Source organism: Mus musculus, chromosome 8 (assembly GCF_000001635.26).
Source record: "Mus musculus strain C57BL/6J chromosome 8, GRCm38.p6 C57BL/6J".
In the NCBI taxonomy this organism is placed as follows: Eukaryota; Metazoa; Chordata; class Mammalia; order Rodentia; family Muridae; genus Mus; species Mus musculus.
Window position 1 is genome coordinate 72,811,602 of NC_000074.6, and position 17,441 is coordinate 72,829,042.

Genomic DNA, 17,441 nt, shown 5'->3' on the forward strand with positions numbered 1-17,441 from the left:
TTTTTAAATATAAAGGATAGTTCCAGTAAACTGAAAAATTGATCTTTAGGATTAAAAAAAAAAAACAAGAATAAATCATGTCACTAGGAACGACATGCATAGATGACTGGAAACCTAGTGGGTATCTGCAGCATCACACAGGAAGGTCACAGCATGTATTAGTGCAAAGGGACTGGTTTTTGAAGCCAGCCATACTTTATTCTAATCCCAAAGCATTCATTATTATCTATAAGATCTTGGGAAGAACACACAAATTTTCTGAAATATATCTCTACCATCTAAATAAGAGGGATCCTAAGGCTGCATGGCTGTCAAGATCTAGCAGTGCCAACTACCACTGAAGTTTGGGCTCGATAACATAGCTCTTACCATCTTTATTAGTAGTGTGCAGAGACTCTATCTGCAAGGGTATTTTTTTTTTATCATCTTTCTCTACCAACATCAAGCCTCCCAAAGGCCAAGTAATAACAAACACAGCCTTTACTTTGAGAGAAACAGTATTAACATGGTATCTGGTATTTCATGAGAGAGCTCTAAGACTCTTGGCCAATATGCACTCTATAAGTGAGATCAACATGTTTACAGATATCACTTTGAAACAGCTTGATGGGACTGGGGCTAAAGGAGGAATTTAAAACTCCACTCTTTTACATGAAAGTTTATCATTTGAAGAGACCATTTCTGTCCCCTAAGATTGACCTCCCCTCATTTGCATATGGTTACAGACTGACCTGAGCTTCAGGAAATCCATGGGCATAGCTAACTTTGGAGAATGGACAAGTAATCTGTTGCTTAGGTTGTTACTGGACATATATTGAAGGAGGAAGGTTAATAATTTTCCCTGTGGGTTCAAACCCTTTCCTCTCCCAATTCTTATTTACTCAGCTGCTCCTTATTGGGGGGAAGCAATAACAATATTGCAGGTTACGTAGTTCTGGGTTAAATAAGTAGAATTGAGTTTAAAATCTGGCTCTGTGATATCTGAACTCAGGGGATTGGTAGGAAGTTATTTAATCTGAACATCTCCATCTCTTCACTGATAGTCAGCAATACCCACTTCTTGGCTTTGCTCCAGCTACTCAATGTGCACCAAGTGGATCATTATTTAAAAAGCAGTTCTTCTGGACATTGAGCATGATGGAGCTAATGAGGGAACCCGCTCTTCCTCTCAAGTGCGAGTCAAGATAGTATTGGCATGATGTTAGCACAATCCGTCCCAAAGTTTGCTCTTAAGAATCACCATCCTTGTCTCAAATGGCCCTGTTCCTCACATGTGGGCCTGTACTGGCACCAAGTGGTGACTCTTGAAGTACCTGCTGAGGATTCATTCTGTTGGATCCACACACATCAACCTCCTCCAGCTGACAACTTATTGTTTGAATTTGAGCATCAGTTAACTTTTGTTTTAAATGTGACTAAGTGACAGTGTCAGATAGCCATATCTGAGAAAATAAAATGCTTCTCATGCTGGTATGGAGTGTCAGCTTCTGGTTTTAATCGACTCTATGTATATGCAGTTTCATCATCTTCCAGTTTATGGGTATTATAGCAAAGTAATTAGCATCTTATTTCATTCTCAAGACTGACCCTGTTTGACTAGCCAATTATATGGTCATTGGATAGTCCTATAAATATGCAAATGAAAACAAGGTATCTGTGCCTGATTCATGTGCCAGGATAAATGTTTAAAAAAAGCTTTAGGGAATTAAAATTTGATGCTTAATACTGAGGAGCCAGTGTAACCAGCTAATGCTCAGCTTGACTCAAATAGCTGGGAGTGATTACTTCAGATCCAGCTGCTAGCAACAGCTAATCTCGGGGAAAGCAGCAGAATCTATGTGTGCCTCTGGGTATGTGTACACATACATGAGTGTGAAGGAGGAAAAGAGCAGTCAGTGCTAAAGGGAAATATTAAATAGCCAATCATGGCATTTAGGGAAAGTCACTGAACATGGCGACTGGAGAGAGAAGGACAGTAAATTTTGTGAACCTTTGAGAGGTGGCTGCAGCACCCATTACTGAAGAAACTCAACTTAATATGATTTTGAACACCTTTTTGTTATTTTTTTTCGTAATGGTACTCATGGATTATGTTCATGTATTACCTTGATAATGATAAATCCTGCATATATGCTATACATGCAGATATTTTCTTTATATATTATATATATAATATGATATATATGTACATACAATGTGATAGTTAATATTGTCCACTTGATAGGATCTAAAATTAACTAGGATAATCACCTAGTTATCTAGAATCATCTAGTTAACTAGGATAATCAACCTCTAAACATATCTGAGAGATTATCTACATTAGGCTAACTCAAGTGAAAAGTCCCTCGCAGAATCATCCCATTGGATGGGGTCCCTGATTGAACAAAAAAGGAGAAATCAGTCTGAGTGCTGATCCTCATCTCTTTCTGCTTCCTGACTACAGGTGCAATGTGATCAGTTGCTTCAAGTTCCTGCTACCATGCCTTTCCTTCCAAGATGGGCTAGATTCTCAAACTCTGAACCAAAATAAACACCTTTGTCAGATGTTGTCCTAGTAACAAAAGAAGTAATGAATAAAGACACAAACTTGTCTGTACCACTGTGACAATTAATTCTAATTACAATTTTCTTCATTTTGTATTAATTTAGGGGAACACCCTTGAACATACCACATGTAGTGGTCTCATTGATTGGACTATCATGGGACTCTACAGGACAAGATATCCCTTAAAGACAGGCTATTCAATTGAATGATACTGTTTATCATAGTTTGCATACTTAAAATGTAAAACATCTGGCTACAGTGGTGAGACAGATGCACCATGGAAAATCTGAATTTTCCTTGAATTGGGAGGGAAACAAAGGTGACATTTTAGACAAGAGAAAGATGAGATATAAGAACAGAAAGTGTGAGGTGCTGTGCACAGATTTGACTTTGCCTTCTAGACCAAGTGTGTCATGTGGCTTCTTACAAGGGTGGGAGGGAGAAGAGGAAGAAACAGTCTGTACTTCATTTATTGAATGCAGCTTTCGCTGGTCACATGTCAACTCAATACAAACAGCCCAGTACAGGGTATGCCATTAGCTCTTGTTCTCATCAATGTAAACACAACATTAATAGTGAAGAGTAAAGAAAATGGGTCCAGTGTCTTCCATATGCACAATGAAGAGGTTCGTGCCAACACTTGGACAGGTCCTGAGGGGAAACTAAGTTCATCAGCTCCCTCACTTTCAACAGTGAGGCAGGGAAGAACACAGAGATACCTGACCCATTTCTTCCAGTGGCTTCAATGTAGTCATACAAGTGTTCAAATTGGACTTCTGTGAACTGTTCAAGTTCTTCTATAGGCCCAAGAAGGGAATCATACCTTCTGTGAGTGCTGAAGTAGTTCCATGAAGCCCTTTCCTTGTGGCTTGGTGATGGTCCATAGAAAATGTGAGTTGCATATAGTGTTTGGACTCATATTTCTGTAGTCCCTGTCATAGTACTGGATCTAGAGAGTGGAAACTTGGAATCAGGTGGTCTCAGTGTTCATCATGAAGGAAGCTGTTCACCCAGGAACATCCTCCACGGGTGCTTGACTTGCAGGGCCACTGCTGCTGAGGGGTGTTGATCGAGGGAGTTGATTTTTCTTTCAGAGCTTTAAGGATTAGATTTTTTAAAAAACTTAGATTTCTAGATCAAAATGAACAAAATCCCCCAAATTCAAACAACTCAAAACAAAACAAGAGTGACTTTGAGAATAAACAACCAATTCATCCCTCCTTCAGGTCCCTCATGTGTAATGTCCATATGAGAGTCTCCAGATGTTTGTTTGGGTCCTTGGGTTGCTGTCCATATGGGTACCCAGCTAGGTGGCAGGATACATTTCCATCGTAGGAAGCTTTATTGCTCTTACTTTCTCAACAGCTAAGGTTTGACCCATAACTGTTAAAAAGCAATGGGAATATCCAGAAGCCCTGACTTGGTCTGTGGCTTTGTGATGATGTTAAACTCTTCATTTGCTTCCACTCTTCTATGTCCCATCCTGGAAGCACCCATGGTGGGCTGGGTCTCTGTCCAAGACTTCAGAAGAGAGCAGCTTTGTGGGGCCAAAGAGACAAAGGGAAACAAACCAAAGAAAAGCAGTGTTGGCTTTTGTCTTCAAAGGCTGGGCCCCAGCAGGAAGTGGTTCTTCCCTTGTGGCACGTCTCTCCCTAGTGGTGGCTCTCCCTAGTAGTGCTAGCTGTTGTTCTCAGCTGTGAGATATTTCAAGGCAGCAAAGCCATATCGTCGGGACATGTCTTGTTGAAACTCTTCCTTCAGGGTTTTGAGACAGATGCGGTATTGCTTGTTGGAACGGAACTTAGTGATGTCGAAACTAGGGGCATGGGGCATGTGGATCATGTAGGCATTGGGCAACACGGTGAACTCATACTCCTAGAAGGAGGAAGACAAGAGTAATGAGAGATCTTGTAAGAGCTTTGGGTCATGTATGATTCTGAATCAAGGGAATGGAGAATAACACCAGGAAAGGCCACAATAGCTCCAGAATAACTCGCTTCAGGGTCCTGTCCATGAACTTATATAAAATATCAGAGTCATCTGAAGTTTGGTTTTCTCATATACAAAGTGAGAGTGATAAAATCTATCCTGAAGTATGATTATGAGGGTAAAACTCATACTTTATGGGAAAAAGAAAAACAGAACACATGTCCACTCCAGCGGCTCTCCATATAGCACATAGTCAAACTCTAATAACGTTACTATGCAATCTTCTCTTGGACAGTGAACTTTCATCTGTTTATGTGACAGTCTTCACAAAAAGTATAAAAAGAGGGGACAAAAGAAAAACAAAAGGCAAGGAAAAAAAAGCAAATGTTAAAGCTCAATGTGGTGACTCATGTCTATAACGCAGCACTTAGAAAGCCAGCATGAGAAGACTGCCATGAATTCCAGGTCAAACATAGCAAGTTTCATCAGTCTAAGCCTTAGTATAAGATCCTTTCTTAAAAATAGACATATAAATAATTATGTAAATAAAATACCCAAATAAAAAACTAAATGTTTAGCTATATTAAAGGTTAAGAATAATAAAATTTTCCTTGACTTCTTATAAGTGAACAGTGGACACAAGTTTAGGACATGTAACAAAGATAGAACCCAGCACATGCACAATCTATCTATATATATCCTTACTCCAATTTGGATTCATGTCATCTACTTTCTCAGCCCAGAGCAGACAAGAATAAACTCAGCAAGGCAAACTAAGGACAGGAGAGGCAGATGCATCAGGCAGAAGACAGCAGCTAGTGGTAACATTAAAAAAAAAATCAGAAGAACATGCAAGACTCTAGGGCCCACCTGTCTGGGCATTTTACACAGAAACAGAGTGGGCTACTCATCCACCAGGCTCTATAGCTGTGGCTCTGTGAGTGCCTCACTATCTTAAGTCACTGGAATGAAGATGTCTGATGAGTGCTATAGGCAAATACAGGAAAGTATATGGTCCACTTGCAAAAATTCTGTGAATGTGTCTAAAACAGAGGCTAGGCCTTTGTGACAGGGAAAAAAAATAAACTTTTTTTGAATGGTCACCACACAACACTGTTGGGCCCAGAAATACCACTGTTCTTGCTGGTAGCAGCAATGGTAGGCTAGGATTCATGGTCTCTAAGCAGGTTTATCAGTCAGGACATGGGTACCAATAGATGGATATCATGTTTTGTTTTGCTCAACATGGATACTGTTCCACAAAGTCGGTAGATTCTCAGTCACCTGGGATGGCTCAGCTTCAAGGGAACATGTGTCTCATGAATAGCAAATGGAGTTGACAAACTACAGCCTGTCTGGTTTGCTTCAGCTGTATAAATGAAGCAGTAGTGAAGCCTAGCCATGAACATTATTTAGAGAGCACCTATGGACGAACAACAGTGGCAGAGCTGAGCAGAGCGACTTTCAGGTCTCACAAAGCTCCATGTAATTACCATCTAGTCCTTTTCAAAACTGTATAGTACCTAGCTTAACCTATTAAAATTCTGTAGACGTCTTCTGAAGCAGATGTTTGCTACGTATTGTGTAAATGAACAAAGGCTTTCAAATGGAACATAGTCTAAAAATCTCTGTTGTTTTAATTGAAGGGCAGAATAATTAGCAACATTTTAGTGGCATGTTTTGTGCCACTTACAGTGAGGCAATCATACACGTTGGTGTCCAGTCATAAGCAGTAATCCTGTGCTTATTTTCTTCACCAGATGGTGGGGGTAGGAAGCTCTCATTTGCTTAACCCTGGCCAGAAACCTAGTTCCTATGCAAGGGAAGAGGAAATGTTTGAGGTTGAAAGCCCAGAAAACAGATTCACATGTGTTAGTTCCTCAACACATCTTGTTCCTCTGAAGGTTCTTTGGAATCTTGTCTCCAAGGTAGTTTTTCAGCTCTAATATCTGCCTATCTCTCCTCCCCCACATAGTACCAGGCCAGTGTTTTGTTCTCACCTGTGCATCCAATTCCATGATGTGAGCCACTTTGTTCCAGCCAAAGCCCACAAATCTCCGATCATACTCAGGGCAGTCTCGTCTCACAACAACATATGGCTCAAAATCAGCCTCCCACTCAACCTGGTAAGGTGTGGTGGCAGTCCGCCACTTGGCAAAGTTTGTGGGTGCATGGCCTTTAGTCCATACGTGATACCTGGGACATGTAGAAAAAAGCCATTGAGTGAAGGGATGCAAGCTGAATTTTCCCAAACCTGGTGATGAAGAGGAAGAAGAAGTACATGTTGATATGGTCTTCCTGGTGAGATATACTGTGTCCCTGCAAAACCCTCATTCAAGTTCAAACTTTCAGTGCTTGTAAATGAGACCTGGCAGGGAACAGGAGCTTTATAACTATACTCAAGTTACTTATGAGTAAAGCATGTGCAGATTCAGACAGTGCTAGAATGAGGGACCTATCAAGAAACAAGCAATATCAAGGATTGCTGGCAATCACCAAGAACAAAGGCAGACAGGAACAAGTAAGGCATCTTTCCTGGAGCCTTTAGAAAACCATGGATCTACTAGGACCTTTAATTGGGATTTCTGACTTGCAAAATTGTTAAATAATAAGCAACTGTGTGTTAAGCCACCTATTTTGTAGTATTTTGTTACAGCAGCCTCAGGAAACTAATGCAGTCCCCAGTTATCTGTCATTAATGAAAAGACTCCATAGAAAGATCAATGAACTTTTGAGCACTTGCCATCATTTCCAAGAAATCTATCTCTGGTCATTCCTATCAGGGCCCACTGGTAGTCCTGATCAACCCTCAATGATGGGGCAGAATTTAGGAGTAGGAGACCCCTCTGATTATATTATATTATGAGGCAAGGGTGGATTTTTTTATAGACATAAAAGTTACTAAGCAGGTGCCTCTGAAGTTAATGAAAATTGAGATTACCAAGGTGAGTATGATCTAAGTCATGATCTTTCGTATCTGGAAGGAAGTAAAGAATTATGTCGTGAGCTGTTTATAGAGACAGGGTAAAAAGTAGGAGCCAGGAACCAATGGCGTACATATCCAAAAGCTAGGAAAATGAACACTTCAGCCTGTGGTATCAAGAAAAGAAAGCCTATCAGCACCCAGCAAACAGGAAGAGGGTCTTGTGGCACTGGAGAAGACATGAATTTCTTTGGACATTTGCTTTCCACACAGCAGTAGCCTGGACAGAGAGTTGGTTATTGCATACAAGCAGACAGAGACAGTCAAGTTGTGAGACTGCTGCTTTACAGTATTGTGGTGGTGCTACTCTGTTATCTGGCAATGAGAAATGAACGACACGACGATTTGAAGGTTGTACTTGTTAGGCATTTACTCTGAGTTGGGATGATTTTAAATGTTGTATATGCATATTGTTTTAAATTCTAAAAATGATCCTGATGCTCAGTTGGAAATAGTAATGAATCCTAGGTAGTCTGGCTCAAGGGTCTGCTTGTGTGCTACTCAACTCAACATGTATACAAGGGTAGAAGGAACAAGGGGCAAGGCAGAAAGACTTGCAGATTAGGACTCTGTTCTCACGTTATGTTCCTGAATGTACCATGTTCCCTTTTAAATCCCTCTTTCCCACCTCATCTCAATGCTTTCTTTGCAGCTTTAAGATCCATGGCATTCTCCTCCCTCAGCACTATGTTAGTGCTCTGTTCTTACTGGTGTATTCAGTTTTATGATGTGAGGAAAATACATTGGAAAAATGAGAGGATGAATAATATAAAACTTGTGAGGTGTCAGAAAGAGAAAGAGAGCAGTGAGTGGGGTGGGATGCTGTCACTACAAGTAATGAGGAAGGTGAACGCACAGAATGAAATGAATGTACAGTTGAAGGTAACAGAACGGGATTAGGAAAGATGGTAACCTAGGGGTAGACAGAATAAAACAAAAGGAAGGACCTTAGCTTAGCTGCCAGAGAGAGAAATACAGCTAATGGGTTTCTCTGATGAGATTGTATTTATTAGGCATTTACTATGTGTTAGGATGATTTTAAATGCTGCAGATGCATATTGTTTTAAGTTCTAAAGATTATCCTGATCCTGGGTTTGCAAATAGTAATGTTTCCCAGGTAGCCTGGGAGCATCTCTGTAAAGCAAACAAGGCTGTGAAAGTGAGTGCCCCATGGCAGGTAGCATTCCAGTGGCAAGGCTAAAACTCTTCCCTAAAACTCTCATTTCATCAAAGAGACTGAATTTCTGCCAGACCAGCATACAAACTCAATCTAACAGACTCAGTGTGTTGCTGTGTAGGACAGGCAGGCTGGGTAGAGGCAGGGATTTGAGTTCAATACCATCAATGAAGTAGTGTCCAGCAAAGCCAATTATTTAAACGGAAAGGGTAGGGGTTACTTAAAGATGTGTCAGTGATAGGTCTAATCTAGAGATTAGGCCATGGAACAATTGATTTTCTATTTGAGAATTTGCTGAACAGGCAGCTTTGATATGTGGTACTTTTGACAAAATGGGCATACCATAGATGACTGGGAATTCGTATTTGGTTCCAAGCATAACAAAGACAAGCCATTGGTCGGGTTCACATCTCAGTTCTACCACTTATGAGCAGCAGACCCTGAACAATCAAGTACTTAATAGTTGCCTCTTATGTGAGCTGGGAAAGTCATACCTACCATGAAAAGCTGCCCAGGAGCTTAAGCAAGACAATGGTATAAACATTGGCACAGGGCTAACATGCAGGAGACATCCCACAAATATTGTTTCCTTACTAGACAGCTAATAATGGCTACTAACAGCAGCCTGCTGGGATTTGCATCCTTTTGTTTAGCAGGTTGGACAGGTTAACTGCCTTGTTTCTTTCTCCTAGGAAAGCAAGAGGTAATAATATCATTTTTTTGTTTGTTTGTTTTTTGAGACAGGGTATTTCTGTATAGTCCTGGCTGTCTTGGAACTCACTTTGTAGACCAGGCTGGGTACGAACTCAGAAATCCACCTGCCTCTGCCTCTGCCTCTGCCTCCCAAGTGCTGGGATTAAAGGTGTGTGTGACCACTGCCTGGCATAATATCAATTTTTAACATGAAGTGAATTCTCACAAAGCACTCATGGCCATATCTGCTTATGTGGTTAGAGAGGCAGTTTCTATTCACTCAGTCTGGCCTGTTGACAGCATGACAAATAGCTGGGCAGAAGATGTGGAGTGAAGTTACAACAACGAATTCAATACACACACTCACACCACAACCTAAAGACTGCCTGGGGAACCTTCTGTCTACTGTTGTTCCAGCAGACACTGGGTCACAGGGTCTAGCCATACCAGGCAACCTCAAGCTCTGAGCAGTGTCTTCAAACTTGATATGTGCCAGAGCAATGTGAGGAACTAGTTTTAACAGCAGGGTTTATGGCTCGGGATGAGAGCTGAGACTATATTGACAAGAAGGTCCCAGACAACTTGGCCATACATACTCTGAGCACCATGTTCCTGGAGGATGCAGAGAGGTACAGAAGCTTCTCATGCCAGACGTGGTGAAGAGGAGGTCTCTTTGGAGAGCAGGTGACAAAAGCAATTTCTCAGAGGGAAAGTCTGTAACTTAGCACTTGGTATGGTGGTCTGCAAGCTGCTCGCCAGAGCAGTAATCATGGATACAGCAGGCCTAGAGATATGGCCTTGAAATGAGCTCTCACATCACCTGGGGTAGCAGAAAGAACACCTTGGACATTTGATAGGTATTTGGCTACTGAGCTATAGTAACTGTGGGAGACTCAGATGAAAGTTTGGCTTCAAATCTCGATTTCCAGCACTGATTTGTGATTTTTTATGTTTTCAAACAAGAATTGATATGAAAATCAAGGGCTTGTCAGCAGCCCAATGCTATTTCAGTTAAGAAGACAGGCTTGGTGGTTCCTCAGGTTCTACCACTCATCAGCCATGTGTCACTGAGCAGATTATTTCATTACTCACATTAGTGTTTCCACTGCAGAAAAAAAAATGGAATTCACTTTATGTTGTTGTCAGGATTATGTTCATCCCAATGCTTGGTTCATACAAAGCATGCAATTTATGGGAAGTAGAAAGCTTTGGGTTGGGGAGAGGAATTATTCTAGGTTCCTTTTTCAGAGTCCTAAACGGAAGATGGAGGCTGAAGATTGAGTCCTTGCTCCACCAGACACTCTCAACTCCCCATAAAATATAAAGATGCATGAACTTGATGCCATGGAATGAATATCATTACCCATAAACAGTTTAAAAATACCTTTCAGAGGATTTGTAGTATCTGTACAACCCAGCTGTTATGCTTAAAATACTTGTGCCCAATTTAGGCTGTACAAAATTGCATTCTTTTTACTCAGAGGGAGGAGGGGTCACTATTACATTGTATGGAATAGAGGAATATGAACTGTGAGCAGAAACAGGCAGATGCAATGGTTCTGTACATATTGTTTCGTCTCAAAGAGATTAGCAGGATTCCTACTTCCCTAGTCCTGACTCAAACAGTCAATGTTAGAGTCTAGAGCTCACTAATACTGTGCAGATGAGTACTGGGACATTCTGGACAGCACAGCTCCCTGAATACCCTTGGAGGCACTGAGATCTGGGAATGAGAAAACCAATAGTTTTTTGGTTGCAGCTATCACTGGGCAGTTGGCTCTTATATCAGTTGTGTGTAACTATGGAGTCCCATTAAAGACTTTAGATGATGACTTTAGTTGCAGGTGATGACCTTAGATGTCTGTTCCATGCCCTAAGAGTTTCGAGATTAGACTATTTACACACACACAACAGGAAAAAGAAGCCTACAAGGGATCTCAGAGTAAAACCCACTCAGTAAGAGAATTAATGTATACATCATGGTTTTAATTGTCAAATTGATACAAGAATGTCTCAATGAGGAATTGTATACATTAAGTTGGTCCATGGGATGTCCTGTGGGAATTGTCTTGATTGCCTTAATTGATATGGAACACCTATTCTAAATGTGAGTGACAACTTCTCACAGTGGCCAGACTTGGAAGACAAAAAAATTTTGCTTACTGCATTTTCACATTTACTGACAAATTTATCTTTCCTGTTGCTGCTGCCATCAACAGCTCCTCTGTGATATGAGAACTAGTGTTTTCAGGTATCCAATGTATGCTGAAGAGCAAGAATCTACCCGGTCCTTGGTATCAGATTGTTATTGTACTCAGCCTCCTGGATTTCCAACTACCAAATTCTTGATTCTTCACTGTTGGACCAATCGGATTGTGTTGCAAAAGATAGTCTAATAAATTCACTGTAAATATATATTCATTCTACCATTTTTTTCTTCCAGAGAAAACTGCTATGTATGTACCAAAGGCAGAATTCTGAGCCAAAGGATAATGACAGGGCCCTAAACAGTGTTTGTTTGCCACAGCAGGCCTCTCCTTCCACCTGAACATAGTGCCTATCATCCATGTATAAAGCAGAGAAAATAACATGCCAGAAAAGGAGAATAGATAGCGTCCCAAGGTCAAAGGGCTGAGTATCTTTCTTTGGTTTTATTGTAAGTTAATACAACCAACTGACCTCTTTGCCAACAGCTTTGACATCTAGATGTTCTGGGAGAGAGATCCTTTGTGCACCCCAGATAATTGCTGTGGGGGTCACTCACCTGAATGTGAATAGGGTCCCCATGTCCAACATTGACAGCAGCTCTGCTTTTGACTTGGGGAAAGAGAGTCTGTAGCGCAGCGTTTCAAATGCTGGGACAATCATTGCTTTCTTGGTATTGGCAAGGTCAAGCTGGATGACAGATTTCCTGAAAGAGAAGTAGATAGAGATACAGAGTGCCTTTGATGTCAGTTCAAGTCCCTTCATTGTGAGGATAGCTGATGGTCAGCCCAGGGAGGCTAAGCAACTATTTAAATCCCTCATAGGGAACAAATAGAGGAACTGACAGGTTACAATGGCTGACCAACAGTATTATCAGGTTAGTCCATACAGGTTGGGTCTACTTTCAGCAAAACTACAGAGTGTGCTAATATTAGAGCCAAGAACAGAGCAGGGCAGTCTAAAAAGACTTATGTCTACCTGTCCTATAAGACAGGGCATAGAAGACCAGTGATATGAAGCCACTGAGAGGAAAGACCAACCATGACCCATCAACCTCTGGAATGGCCTAGAACATAGCCCTGCACAGTATGTAGAAACCCTTTCCACGCAGAACCAACACCTAGCCAGGTAAGTCAGGAGTCTGATGGATTTCTTGGAATCAAACAACTTCATTGACTCCTACTCAGTCTTCTGTCCCTCAGGACCTGTCTCCTAGTTTCTGACCACCTGTGTGTTGGATTGTCAGCTTGCAGCTCAGATAATTCCTCTTAAAAAGGGAGAGAGGCTCAAAGATGGCAACATAGCATGAAGCTTTGAAGAAATACAGACTGAGTCTGTGCCTGGAGCTGGTCCTGTGCCTGGAGAGAGCTGGCCTCCCAGGAGTGATGGCACACCTGTAAGCACAGGTAAAACCACCACTTCTGCTCTGAGAGACCTGCCTGGAGACCTCAGGACACAGGAACTGAGAAGCAGCCTGAGACAGGGTCCTTCCGGTTTCTGTCTACACCCCAGAACTGATCTTGTGCTGGAGCGCTCCATACCCAAACACTGCTAGGAAGGAACTGGTCTCTGGAAAGAAGCTCTTGTCCCAGGAGTGCTAGCATACCACCACTCCTGTTCAAATTCCTGGCCCAAGGGGACCACCCCAGAGTTATCAGGACAAGGGAACTAAGGAACAGTTGGGGACAGTATCCTTCAGGTTTCTGTCTGCACCCAAAGCTACACCTGTGCCACAGTTATCCATACCCAAATTCACCCCAGAGAGAATTTGTCTCCCAGGAGTTCTGACACAGAGGCTTGCAGGAGGAACAAGCCACAGTCAGAGAAAAGAAGATCAGCTAACACTAGAGATACCCAAATAAAGAGAGGCAAGGACAAGAACATAAGCAAAAGAAACCAAGGCTACTTGGCATTGTCAGAACTCAGTTGTCCTATCACAGGGAGTCCTGGATACCCCAAAACACCAGAAAAAGAAGACTCTGATTCCAAGTCAGATCTCATAATGATGATACAGAACTTTAAGGAGGACATAAATAACTACATTAAAGAAATACAGGAGAACATGGGTAAGAATGTAGAAGCCCTTAACAAGGAAACACAAAAATCCCTTAAAGAATTACGTGAAAACACAACCAAACAGGTGAAGGAATTGAACAAAATCATCCAGGATCTAAAAATTGAAATAAAATCAATAAAGAAATCACAAAGGGAGACAACACTGGAGTTAGCAAACCTAGGTAGTGTATATGAACAAACTCAAAGAAAAAAGACCACATGATCATCTCATTAGATGCTGAAAAAGCATTTGACAAAATCTAACACCCATTCATGATGAAAGTCTTGGAAAGATCAGGAATTCAAGGCCCATACCTAAACATAATAAAAGCAATATACAGCAAACCAGTAGCCAATATCAAACTAAATGGAGAGAAACTTGAAGCAATTCCACTAAAATCAGGGACTAGACAAGACTGCCCACTCTCTCCATACCTATTCAATACAGTACTTGAAGACATAGTCAGAGCAATTAGAAAACAAAAGGAGATCAAAGGCATACAAATTGGAAAGGAAGAAATCAAAATATCACTATTTGCAGATGATATGAACTTCAGTGAAGTATCTGGATATAAAGTTAACTCAAACAAATCAGTGGCCTTTCTCTACTCATAAGATAATAAACAAGATGAGGAAGAAATTAGGAAAACACACCCTTCACAATAGTCACAAATATTATAAAATACCTTGGTGTGACTCTAAGGAAGTGAAAGATGTATATAAGAACTTCAAGTCTCTGAAGAAAGAAACCGAAGAAGATCTCAGAAGATGGAAAGATCTCCAATGCTCATGAATCTATTTATGAATTTATATAGTAAAAATGGCTATCTTGCAGAAAGCAATCTACAGATTCAATGTAATCCCCATCAACATTCCAACACAATTCTTCACAGAGTTAGAAAGGGCAGTTTGCAAATTCATCTGGAATAACAAAAAACCTAGGATAGCAAAAACTATTCTCAATAAAAACCTCTGGTGGAAACACATCTGTGACTTCAAGCTGTACTACAGAGCAATTGTGATTAAAAACTGCATGGTACTGATACAGCAACAGTAGAACAATGGAATAGAACTGAAGATCCAGAAATGAACCCACACACCTATGGTCACTTGATCTTTGACAAAGGAACTAAAATCATCCAGTGGAAAAGACAGTATTTTCAGCAAATGGTGCTGGCTGAACTGGTGGTTATCATGTAAAGAATGCGAATTGATCCATTCTTATCTTGAACAAAGTTCAAGTCCAAGTGGATCAAGGACCTACACATAAGACCAGATACACTTAAACTTATAGAGGAGATAGTGGGGAAGAGCCTCGAAGATATGGGCACAGGGGAAAAATTCCTGAACAAAACACAGGACAGAACAGGCTTGTACTGCAAGATCAAGAATTAACAAATGGGACCTCATAAAATTGCATAGCTTTGTAAGGTAAAGGACACTGTCAATAAGACAAAATAGCAACCAACAGATTGGGTAAAGATCTTTACCAATCCCAAACATGTTAGGGGACTAATATCCAATATATATATATATAGAACTTCAGAAGTTAGACTCCAGAAAACCAACTAACCCTATTAAAAAATGGGATATAGTGCTAAACATAGAATTCTCAATTGAGGAATACCAAATGGCTGAGAGGCACCTGAAAAAATGTTCAACATCATTAATCATCAGGGAAATGCAAATCAAAACAATACTGAGATTATGCCACACAACAGTCAGAATGGCTAAGATAAAAAACTCAGGTGACAGCAAATGCTGGTGAGGATGTGGAGAAAGAGGAACACTCCTCCATTACTGGTGGGATTGCAAGCTGGTACAACCACTCTGGAAATCAGTTTGGCAGTTAGTTCCTCAGAAAATTGGACATAGTACTACTGGAGGATCCAATAATACCACTCCTGGGCATATACCCAGAAGATGCTCCAATAAGTAATAAGGACACATGCTCCACTATGTTCATAGGAGCCTTATTTATAATAGCCAGAAGCTGGAAAGAACACAGATGTTCTTCAACAGAGGAATGGATACGGAAAATGTGGTACATTTACACAATAGAGTATCAAAAACAACGAATTTTTGAAATTCTTAGACAAATGGAAGGATCTGGAGGATATCACCTTGAGTGACGTAACCCAATCACAAAAGAACACACAAGGTATGCACTCACTGATAAGTGGATATTAACCGAGAAGCTCAGAATACTCAAGATACAATTTGCCAAACACATGAAACTCAAGAAGAAAGACCAAAGCAGATACTTCAGTCCTTCTTAGAAGAGGGAACAAAATACCCATGGAAGGAGGTACAAAGACAACGTGTGAAGAAGAGACTGAAGGAATGACCATCCAGAGACAGCCCCACCTGGGGATCCGTCCCATAAACAACCATCAAAACCTGGAAATGCTACTTTGAGTTTTGTCCTGGCCAAGTAAATAAGCTTCTTGCTACCTCACATGCCACCTGCCCAGAATAGTGACAATAATGTCTGCTTCCCGGAGATGGGATGGGTGAGGCATTATCATGTCATTAGTGAACCTGGCAAGAGGCAGGCACGTAGTGTAAGTGGATATCATCTACAATGCTGTCATTACCCTGTGGCCTGAGATATTGTCCTTTCTTTTGGCTATTATCTTAGTATTTCATCAGGCTTTCTAGTCACAACACTGACTGACTTTAGGATCATGATGCAATCATGGACCTTCTGTGTCTATCACTACAACAAAGAAAGCAGTTTGGAAGGCTTGAGGGAATAGCAGACACTTCTGAAAGAAGCAACTTAAATAGCCATATGAAGCAACATCACTTAATGATGAATGAATGAATGAATAAGAGTCTATGTCTAAAAAATATTCTTGAGTCCCAAGGACTCTGGGGCATGGGAAAAATGTTAATGGGAGACTGCTTCTCATTCAGTAGTCACTATGCATGCATCCAGCACACTCGAGCTACAGAGAAATACAGCCAGCCAGCCAGACTGTCTGAATTGTATTTACATGGCTCAATATACTAAAAGTTTGAGGACAAAGATCTCTAAATTGGGGGTAAGACTGAATATGTGAGTAGTTATTTAAAGATATAAATTCTATAAAAATAGAGTAGGAGGTGGGGAGGGCTAAACTATGAAGGGATCAGGGCATTTATCCATATAGAATATATATAAAAATTGGGTTCTCTATATAAGCCACAGTTACTGTTACAATCACAGTTATCCATATGTATGTGTCACTACATATGTGTTGGTGCAACTTGTGTAGTACAGGGTCAGCCTCAGAATGTCATTCCATCTTCCACCTTGTTTTTGAAAACATTGTCTCTTACTGGGAATTGGAGCTTGCCAAGTAGGTTAAGCCAACAAGCTCCAGTAACCCACTCGCTTCTGCATCCAGAGTGCTGCCATTTTAAGCATGCATTACTACATTCAGCATTTTCATGTTGATTCTTGAATAAAACTCAGGCCCTCAAGCTTTCCTAGAAAGCCCCTTTACTGAATGAGCTCTTGGTCCCCACTTGCAGCTACCCTAAAAGCCATTTTTAAAAGTGTTTTGCTCAAAAATAATTCTCTTTTTTATGGGCACTATAGATAGCAGCAGCTCTCAGAGCTTGGGCTACCCTTCATGAACCCCTACCTAGAACATGTTGTCTAGGGGATTGAACGCAATATAAGTAAGTAATTCCAGTGGTAACTTGCACAGAAACAGAGTCTGGAAGACCAAGCAGCTGACTTGCATTGTTGGGGCTCTGCAGGTTTTTGAACTACTGCTGTAGAGATACCTAGAGTTGCTCACTTTAACTTTGGAATCAGTGCACTTGTTTTCCAATTCTATTTCAATTTTGTAAGCGATACTCAC

At 40.9% G+C, this 17,441-nt stretch overlaps 1 protein-coding gene across 4 annotated transcripts in view; it reads right to left on the reverse strand.

Moving 5' to 3' along the window:
- Positions 1-2,996: 2,996 nt before the first annotated feature.
- Positions 2,997-17,441, reverse strand: part of Large1 (LARGE xylosyl- and glucuronyltransferase 1) — a 539,124-nt gene continuing 524,679 nt past the window's right edge. For 2 of the 4 annotated variants that reach the window (NM_010687.2, NM_001317391.1), the window contains 3 exons: positions 12,092-12,238; positions 6,475-6,670; positions 2,997-4,420 (listed from right to left, as the gene is read on the reverse strand). In NM_010687.2, coding sequence (NP_034817.1) covers positions 4,223-4,420; positions 6,475-6,670; positions 12,092-12,238 — 541 coding nt within the window. In that variant the 3' untranslated portion in view covers positions 2,997-4,222. Of the gene's footprint in view, positions 4,421-6,474; positions 6,729-12,091; positions 12,239-17,441 lie in introns of all 4 variants that reach the window. The other 2 variants (XR_003947238.1, XM_030243312.1) reach the window with 2 other exon arrangements.